Genomic DNA, 10,602 nt, shown 5'->3' with positions numbered 1-10,602 from the left:
GAGAAAGGTTGTCTGCCCAATGAGTTTAGTTTTGGCATTTTGGTTCGGGGTATAATACATTTGATAAAATTCCAGGATTTTGTCGAATAGAGTTGTGTATAATACATTGATTTCGAGTGGTAAAACTGATGATGCTGAAAATTTGGTAGAAAGAATGAGAGAGGATGGTTTGTTTCTGATGAAGTTACATTCAATGCTAGAATAGTTCTTTGTAAGCGGGTCAAGTTCTCGAAGCATCAAGGATTTTTAGAGATATGCAAATAGATGAAGCCGCGGGGCTACCTCGGCCTAATGTTATAACCTATAATCTAATGCTTGAGGGGTTCTATAAGCAGGGGATGCTGGTGGAAGCAAAGAACTTGGTTGAGTCTATGGAGAAAAATTGCGATTTGATGAATTTAGAGAGTTATAATATCTGGTTGTTGGGGTTGCAAAGAACTGGGAAGTTAGTAGAGGCTCAACTTGTACTTAAGGACATGGTAAATAAATGTGTATAACCTAATATTTACTCGTATAATGGTGATGAGTTTTATTACAAGGAGTGGTCTTTCTCCCGATACAATAACTTACAACACTTTATTACATAACTACTATCGTAAAGGGAAATTATCTGAAGCAAATGATATTCTAAATGAGATGATGAGAAATTGTTGTGTCCCGAATACTTATACTTGCAATATTTTACTGCATAGCTTGTGGGAAGAGGGGAAAATATTAGCGGCAGAAGAGTTATTGCAAAAGATGAATGAAAATGTAACACCCTAATTTAGGGGCTAAATTTTCAGAATTATAAAGTATTGATTTTAATTGGTATTTTGGGAGAAATTGAGGATTAAAGGGTAAAATCGCAAAGTGAGCATACCATTTTAAGAAGTACAAGAAATTCAGTGACTAAATTCATAGTTTACCCATTTTTTATGATGAACTATAAACCCCCTTTCCTGTATGTTTCTACAGAATTGTTTCCCATTTTCTCTTCCCCTCAACCCTCCTATGAGCTCCGATCTATTCACCCTCCGACCACCGTTCGACGAACCGAAACCACCATCGTGTTCGTTGTCAACTGAAGAACAAAACCCCCCAAACCTCTCGTCCTGAATCAACGTCATTTTTCGTAAATTTCAACAGGAAGTATCGTCGGTTTTAACTCAATCTCCGTTGGTTTTGACAACATATTACTTTACTCAATTAATCTTAAACCTTGTGTTTTATTTAATTTAATCCTTTGATCGTAACTCTTTACAATTTCTTTCTTCACATCAATTTATTAACTTCTTATACTCATCAAACTTCATCCTCAAAATCACTTATTTTAAAAATAATATTATATGATTTTAGAGGGTATAAATGGAAAATGAATGAAAAATTGGTGGATACTAACGACCCATCTTACAAAGAAACACTAATGGTATGACAAAAGGTAGATGTTACTTTTGGCCGTTGATAGATATGCTTAAGTGTTGGATTACATTGTCAAATGTCAAAGGATCTTACTTGCACATTCTTTATCGCGATTTGAATAATGTTCTTTTATTTATATTCAATTATTTAATTCCATCATATTCTAAATTGTTATCTATATAATTGAATTTTATCTGAAATTAATGAGTTATTTAATTTATATGATTTATATTTATCAAAATTATTACGATTGATTGTTGAATTTATCTTGATTATATCATTTAATAATATTCAATTGATATATTCTAGAATAAGATTAAAAATATATTTCTTAATGATTTTCTTTGATAATCATTCCCTTTTAATGATATTCGAGAGGATTAAGAAGAAGATTTTGGTGGATCGGCTTGTGGTGCAAGGTATAGGAGTACAAAATATTCGCCAAAAACATTGATAACAGACAGTTAAGATTCTAGTGACGTCGATGAGGGAAATGGAAACGGAAGATGATGTCGACGCAAGAGAAGCAATGACGTTGAAGGGACCATCTACTAGTCGACGGAAGATGACTAGTAAAGTAGTAACTTTGCGGCGTATTCTTCTTTCTTGTTTTCTATTGAGTTGAAATCTTGATATTAGTTTTGACATTATAGTAGATTACTAGTAAAAATTTAGTAGTCATCTAGAACAATTAGATAACAATTAAGTCATATAATTGAATATAAAGGAAAAAGAACATTAAGTCAAATAATCATGATAAAGAACAATTAAGTATGCATTTTCTAAGGAAACTTCTGCAAGAAATTGTGGAAGGCACTGGAGGAGAAATTTTTGAAGAAAAGCGGTCAGAACAAGCTCTGCATGAAAAAGAGATTGTTCCGCTTCAACTATGTACCAGGTACCACTATGAATGATCACATTACTAGCTTTAATCAGCTGGTGACTGATCTGATGAATATAGACGTGACTTTTGAAGATGAAGATCTGGCTCTGATGTTGATGAGATCACTTCCTGATGAGTTTGAGTATCTTGAAACTACTCTACTTCATGGGAAAAGTTGATGGTCTCTCAGTAAAGTAACTGCTGCCTTGTAGTTATGAATTGAGAAAGAAAGACAAACAAGAAAACACAAGTGTCGAAGCAGAAGCTCTTGTTGTTAGAGGTCGTTCGAAGAGTCAGAATAAAGGAAGGAGAGGGAGATCGAAGTCAAAGTCCAGATTGAGCAAAGATGAATGTGCCTTTTGTCGAGAAAAAGGGCACTGGAAGAAAGACTGTCCCAGGCTAAAGAACAAAGGAAAACCTGAAAGGGGAAAGGTTGTCTCAGAATCAAATATGGTCGAGTATGATGATGCAGATTCAGATTTTGCATTCGCTGCTACGCCATCAACCAGTTGTTCCAGTTCATGGCTGTTAGATTCAGCTTGTAGCCACCATATGACCCCCAATAGAGAATGGTTCTTGATTTTAAAGAACTAAAAGGTAGAATTGTCTACACAACATAATTCCCTCTTGACACACTTGGGATTGGTTCAATTCGCTTGAGGAATCAAGATGGATCAATCAGAACCTTAACAGGTGTCCATTATGTACCAGATTTAATGAGAAATCTCATCTTTGTGGGAACCTTAGAGTCAAAAGGTTTAGAAGTGAGGGAAAAGATGGGATTATGAGGATATCTCTGGTGTACTGGTGATAATGAAGGGAATCTGGAAAGAAAAAATGTGTATTACTTTCTGGGTAGTACAATTGTTGGGACAGCAGCAGTGGCAGCTTCTACTGATGAACAGGAGTCAGAAGCAACCCGGTTATGGCATATGCGCTTGGGGCATGTTGGTGAAAAATCCTTGAAATTGCTGATAGATCAAGGATTATTGAAGGGTGCTCGGCTTGCAAATTAACTTTTGAAAGCATTGCATCAAATGGAAGAAGCGAGGTGAAATTTGGAACAACAATATATGATACTAAAGGTATTTTGGATTATTTTCATTCAGATGTATTGGGGCCTTCCAAGACAACTTCATTGGGAGGACACACTTATGTTACCTTTGTTGATGATTTTTCCCGGAGAGTTTGGGTGTATACAATGAAGACAAAGAGATGAGGTGCTAGGATTTTTCCTTAAATGGAAAAGATTGTGGAGACTCAAACAGGCATAAAAATCAAACGTCTCCGTACAGACAATGGTGGAGAGTACAAAAATGATCCATTCTGAAGTCTGTGAAGAAGAAGGTATTGTCAAGCATTCACTGTCAGAAGACACCACAACAGAATGGGTGGCAGAGCGTATGAACCGAACATTAGTGGAGAAGGTTCGGTGTAGTTGTCTAATGCTGGGTTAGGCAAAGAATTTTGGGCTGAGGCTTTGGTCTATGTTGTCACCTTGTCAACGCTTACCATCGACGCTATGGTGGTAAAAACACCATTAGAGAAATGGTTTGGAGTACCTGCTACAGATTATGATTTTTACATGTGTTTGGTTCCACTGCATACTACCATGTTAAGGAGTCAAAGCTGGATGGACAAGAGCAAAGAAGGCGATCTTTATGGGGATCACCTATGGTATGAAAGGCTATATCTTTGGTGTCCAGAACAAAGAAAATAATTTTAGCAGGGATTACCTTTGATGAATCTACCATGTTGAGAAGGTGACTTCAAAAAATTGGAGCAGACAGATGGAACTCCCAAACAGGTGGAGTTTGAAGGAAGCAGAATTGACCCAGTAGTAAAGAAACTGATGTTGACTCTCCTGTGGTAGAAGAAGAGTCAGATGAAGAAGAGGTTTAGACCCAAGAACCTCCACAGCAACATGAATCAATTGCACTTATAAAGGGAAAGAGGACCATTAGACAACCTGATCGTTATGCTAATATGGTCTCTTTTGCATCACCAATTGCAATTGATGACGTTCCTGCCACTTTTAATGAAGCAGTACAAAGTTCAGAACATAAAAAAGTGGAGGATCGCCATGAATGAAGAAATGGAATCCCTTCAAAAGAATCAGACGTGGAAACTAGCTAGTCTTCCGAAGGGAAAGAAGGCAATTGGGTGCAAGTGGGTATATGCAAAGAAAGATGGGTTTCCTGACAAAAATAACATCCGCTACAAAGTAAGATTGGTGGCTAAAGGCTACGCTCAAACGGAGGGAGTTGATTATAATGAAGTATTTTCTCCAGTTATAAAACATTCCTTCATCAGAATTTTGTTGGCTTTGGTAGCACAGTTGGATTTGAAACTAGTTCAGATGGATGTAAAAACTGCATTTTTACATGGAGACTTGGCTGAGGAAATCTACATGACTCAACCAGATGGATTCAAAGTTGCTGAAAAAGAAGAGATGGTGTACAAATTAGAAAAATCGCTATACGAATTGAAACAATCTCCAAGGCAGTGGTACAAGTGATTTGACAAATTTATGATAGGGCAGAAGTACACAAGAAGCAAATATGATCATTGTGTGTATTTACGCAAGCTACAAGACGGATTCTATATATATCTTCTTCTTTATGTTGATGATATGCTGATAGCTTTCAGGAGTCAGACAGAAATTGCGAAACTAAAGACTCAATTGAACAGGGAGTTTGAGATGAAGGATCTTGGTGAAGCAAAGAAGATTCTAGGCATGGAGATATCAAGGGATAAGAAATTGGGGAGGCTTTGTTTGTCTCAGAAAGAATATCTGAGGAAGGTACTAAAACGTTTTGGCATGAATTAGAAGTCAAAACCAGTTAGTACACCTCTTGCTCCTCATTTCAAGCTCGGTGTATCCATGTCACCTAAGGATGATGCAGAACGGGAATACATGTCAAAGGTTCCGTATGCAAGTGTTGTTGGTAGTTTAATGTATGCAATGGTGTGTACGAGCAGACAGTTGGGATTGTGAGCAGGTATATGCATGATCCTGGAAAGGAGCATTGAGAAGCTGTGAAATGGATTCTGGTGTATATTCTGAACACCGTAGATGTTGGTTTGGTCTTTCAACAGGACAAACAAGATGGTCAATGTGTAGTTGGGTATTGTGATTCAGACTATGCAGGTGATTTGGAAAAGCGTCGATCAACTACTGGTTATGTGTTTACATTTGCAAAAGCACTAGTCAGTTGGAAGTCCACCTTATAGCCAACAATGTCTTTGTCTACTACAGAGGCAGAGTATATGGCAGTTACAGAGGCTGTGAAGGAGGTAATTTGGCTTCAAGGGTTGTTTGGTGAATTGGGAATGGAACAAAAGCACATCAAAGTGCACTGTGACAGTCAGAGTGCTATTCATTTAGCAAAGAACCAAGTTTACCATGCAAGGACGAAGCACATCGATGTTCGATATCACTTTGTACGAGAGATTCTAGAAGAAGGTGGAGTCATAATCCAGAAGATTCGGACCACTGAGAATCATGCTGATATGTTGACAAAAGTGGTAACTGCGGTCAAGTTTAAACATTGTTTAGACTTGGTCAATATTGTTATAAATTGAAAGATGAATTTGCAGACACTACTGAAGATTGAATTTTTTGAGAGACGTGTGTGGAATTTGTCAAGGTGGAGATTTGTTGGTTTTTGGCAAATATCCCACATTGGTTTTGTATAAGGAGGAGGGGAAATTCTTTTGTTATAAATAGAGCCCTCCTCGTCCTTAGTTTAGCATCCCACAAATATAAGCATTCTTCTATATTAAAGGCTATTTGTATTCTTTCTTTCTCTTTGTAATATTTCATCTACTAGTTAAATATTATTTTAGTAGTGTTCGAGGAGGTAGGCATAATTTTGGCCTAACCTCATTAAATTTGGTTCTCTTTATGTCTATTTAATAGCTATTGTCGGGTATAGTTGTTGTTAATTATTGTCCTATTAAAATTACTTGTCTTGGTAGTTCTGTCTAAGGAAAGTGGGTTTTAAGAGGGACCATTGTAACCCCTCCTCTTTCCTGGGAATCTACCTTGGTGTGATTTTTAGTACAATCGTTTTCACACTAGTCACCTAGATAATAGTTTTCAAGGTGAATTTATTATTATTGGTGATAGAGGTCTCTGCCGCTAATTTATCACATCCCATCCCCATTAGCAATGATAATAATTATGATAATATGTCAATTTTATCATTTTAATTAATTATTCAAATAACGGGTATTTCAAAATCATAAGTAACTAGTTTTGAACATGGCGGTGATGGGACAAGTTTATCTTGCTGCAAACAATAACGGGTCTGAATGGTGGGAGTTTGAGTGCAAGAGTAAAGGAGGCAACGTGTATACCAGCAGCTCGGGGTGGACTCGTTTTTCGCCGGAGCGAGGATTGATGATAGGGTCACTTGTTTATACATCAAGCTTTTAGTTAGTTCACGCGATGGCACACCAACAGATTAGAAACATTTACAGAACACTCGACTTGGAACAATATCGGAAGATTTTCTAATGTTCTCACGACATATCCATTTTTCAACCATATACATACATCACATGTTTCTTCGCTCGAGTAAGCAGACCTTGTTCTGCTATAAAACACAAAATTAGTTGCTTGAAAAATGCAATCACATTACAGTCTTCTGAGTCGAGGAAAAGGAAGCAATCGGTGAAGTTAATGTCGTAGCACACCATGGAGCAAGGTGGAGGTTCCGTGACCGTAGCCACACACTGCCCGGTGGTCGAATCGTTTTAAAGTTATTTAAAATTAGAAAGAACAACAATTTGAAGTGTATGTACAAAAGCAAAGTACCAAAGATGAAATGATCCAAAGTATGTATGCATAAGCCTATATCAACAACTTCGAGTTCTCGGTTGTAATATTATCGTGTTCACTTGCTTACTAAACACGACCAAAACAAGGAATCAACAATCTGTCCCATAATCGCTGTGGTTTGCCAAGGCACCAAGCCAATATCAACTAATCTTACATGGGGGAGTTTCTTCGTCAAATTTAAAGACAGCATGAAATTTCAAGGAATTACTGCCCCGGGTTTCCCAGAAGTCTCTCGACCGCAACATGGACATTTCCGGAAGTAGCTCGTAGTGCTATGATATTCTCTTGCGTATCGTAGAATCCCAATTCTTGGAGTTGCGATAATTGTGTAGCATACACTTCTTCTGGGGGAACTAGTATTCCAATGAAGATGCCATTAGTAGTGACCCAAAAGTACAAAAAAAAGAAAATCTAATAAAACCAAAGCCTTCGTAAACATATAATAAGAATGCTAACCATCAGGTTGGTTGGGGACACCCAGGCCACCAGCATCTAGTCCGCCAAACATATTCATCAGCAAGTCCAGATTAGCAGCTCCTGGTGCCGCTGAAAATACAATCGAACAAAACAATGGGTAAAAACATAAAACGGTTGAAAGAGCTGGTAAAGGATGATGGCGCAGCAAACTAGAGAAAAGCCCTAGACAATTTGAGGAAGTAATCTTCATGCTCTTTTTAGAGAATTAACTACAGTTTGGAATTGTTATAATCTATACCTGTAGTACCACCGGTCTGTGCTGAATCCCTGTAAGAAAGCCAAATGAGGTTAAACAATTAGTATAAAAAATTGATTCTATTTTTCAAATCTCATATGGTCCAATTGAAACCAATAATTACAGAAGAAAGGTACAACATATCTATCTTCAATCAAGGAACCAGATAGGATTTAAGTCGGTTTAGAAACCACTTTGATATTTGTAACCACAGCGTGTAGAAATCTTAGGACAACCTCGAAAGCAAGAGTAGTAAAAGGCAATTGAGGTTTTTGTTATCAATGGAATAGACAGAGGTACTATCACTTACTGGGTTGCTTGTTGTCGATTGAGAGACATAAGGGACTGTTGTAAAGCTAGCATTTGCTGCAAGAAATAAAAGGAAAAGGGGGAAAGGTGAACATAGGTGACTCCACTGTCAAAACAGTACTTGAAAAAAAACAGCAAATAATCTGATATTATATAAAGTGAGGTAGCCTTAGCATGCCCATAAGACTGTATCAGCTACGGGTGAGCCTAAAGAGAGAAAGATATATTGATGGAAAACCATCAAGTTGTGTAAGCTTTTAGCATTTACCACAAGAGAATTCAGTGACACTAATGTCATAGAACATACCTGCATTGTCTCAGGGGAAAACATCTGACGAAGTACTTCCGGGTTTTGCATCATCTCTCTCAATTGAGGATTCAAATCAAACATACTACGTAGTTGGGGGTTGAGATTCATAATCTAAAAAGTAAAACAGATTTTTAACAAACTGAAAATAAGCAAATGAAAATCTCTTGATTGAAGTGATTCCTCAAAACACCTGATTCATATATTGGGGATTAGACATTATGCTCTGCATCATCTGTGATATTGCTGGGCTTTGCAATAACCGAGTCAACTGAGAAGCATATGGCATTCCATTCATCATTGGAGGCAGATCTGGAAGTCCAAGGCTTCTCAGACCACCAACACCTGGTGTCCTGGCATCCGCAACAGTATTTGGCCTTGCAGTAGCATTGGTCTGGGTCCCCCTGACAATTTGCAGCACACATTAATTCATCATGAAATCAAGATCTAAAACACAGATACAACAATCCCATTAAAAGAAAGAATCCCTCATCCACATTGAAAAATGTCAAATGATAATAGTCCATAAGCTTGCGACATTAAACAAGGGCAACAGATTGTAATTACATGAATCTCAAATCAAACCGTTCACCCAACAAGTGAATAAACTCGGACTAATGCTTTGTTTTAAATATTGATCAAATCTACATAATAAAAATGTTGAAAGTCAAGCCATTTCGGTGCAATTAATGCACTGAATGGCAATTGTCAAAAAGCTTGGGCTGCAGAAATTGTTTTCAACATTCGGTGCAGCATTTGTTGATTTTTCAATAATGGTAAAACCTCAATTTTAACCATTGTAATTTAGAGTATTTACAAATTAGTCCTTAAAGCTTCAACTATAAATACCCTAGCTCATTTAGCTTCAAAATCATCCCAAAGCATTCTAGCTTTCTTCCAATACTAGAGAGAATTTAGAGAGTTTCTTGAGAGTTGTTTTCTCCTTTTTATCAAGAGAGAATTATCATTGTTTTCTCCTTGGTAGATTGAGAGAAGTTGTAATTCCTATTTTCTCATAGTGAAATTTTTCTACCGTTGCCCGTGGTTTTTATCCTATATTATTTAGGGGTTTTCCACGTTAAATTTTGTGTCTTCTTTATCTTCATTTTTATTTTCTCAAATTATCAGTTACGATTTTGCTCTATCCGATAGCCGTCTTTCGCAACAATTGGTATTCGAGCCAGATTAGAGTGTGTAATATCTATTTATTGTCTTTGTGGTTGCCACCAAAAGGTGGATCTTCCGACATAAGAAAGTAAGAAGGTATTACCCATTCTTTGAAGGTTCCAGAGAACTATTCACGATAGTGAAATAGTGAGAGCTATCCGTAATAGAAGCTATGGCAACGAAATTTGATATATTGAAAAATTCAATGGGAGAAATTTCTCATTGTGGAAATTGAAGATGAAGGCCATCCTGAGGAAAGATGGGTGTCTAGCGGCTATCAGTAAAAGGCCGGTGAATTTCGCAGATGACAGCAAATGGAACAAGATCGATGGGAATGCTATGTCAAACTTTCATCTAGCATTAGCAGATGAAGTATTGTCAAACATCGAGGAGAAGAAGACAGCTAAGGAGATATGAGATCATCTCACCAAACTTTGTATAGCAGGTGTATTCATTATTTCCCTCATGATGTTGGGATTTTGAGTTAATTGTTGATGTACTTGTTCAAATTCAGGAAGTCCAGATTCAAACAAATCAAAACAAAACCTCCACCACCACCACCAAGTGGACCAAGTCCGGGGAATAAGGATGCTCCTAGACCAGCACCTTCATTCGAACCAATACCCCGGGTTACCCCTGGTGCATTATTATCCGCTGCAACATTTGTTGTAGCTGCAGGAGGAGGTGCAGATGAAGATGGGGCAAAACCACGAACCATGTGAACGGTATGATCAGATTGCAAACCTTCAAAAGGGAAATGGTCAAGTGATTAAAGGGTGGTATCATAATTAATGCCTTTCAATTTCAATTTCAATGATCGTGTTACATTCTTCGGTAACCTCAGGTTATACGATCAAATATCCAACTAAACCAGCTCAACAAAATCAATACCATTCCACCAAAATCAGCATATTCTCAATTAAAAACCTAATTATCCATACTAAGAAAGTCAAGCATTTTCCTCCTAGTTTCAAAAC

At 37.3% G+C, this 10,602-nt stretch overlaps 1 protein-coding gene across 1 annotated transcript; it reads right to left on the bottom strand.

The window, feature by feature from the left end:
• Positions 1–7,319: 7,319 nt before the first annotated feature.
• LOC120197308 (ubiquitin domain-containing protein DSK2a-like) lies at positions 7,320–10,383 on the bottom strand. The gene is made up of 7 exons (XM_039198887.1): positions 10,126–10,383; positions 8,652–8,862; positions 8,459–8,572; positions 8,153–8,208; positions 7,843–7,874; positions 7,587–7,679; positions 7,320–7,483 (listed from the first exon to the last, which is right to left on the bottom strand). Exons 1-7 carry the CDS (start codon positions 10,341–10,343, stop codon positions 7,335–7,337), a joined length of 873 nt encoding a protein of 290 aa, XP_039054818.1. The 5' UTR covers positions 10,344–10,383; the 3' UTR covers positions 7,320–7,334.
• Positions 10,384–10,602: the final 219 nt, after the last annotated feature.

The sequence above is a fragment of the Hibiscus syriacus genome, unplaced genomic scaffold, assembly GCF_006381635.1.
Source record: "Hibiscus syriacus cultivar Baekdansim isolate YM2019G1 unplaced genomic scaffold, ASM638163v2 tig00117048_pilon, whole genome shotgun sequence".
NCBI classification, from domain to species: Eukaryota; Viridiplantae; Streptophyta; class Magnoliopsida; order Malvales; family Malvaceae; genus Hibiscus; species Hibiscus syriacus.
This window is presented reverse-complemented; position numbering and strand designations above follow the sequence as displayed.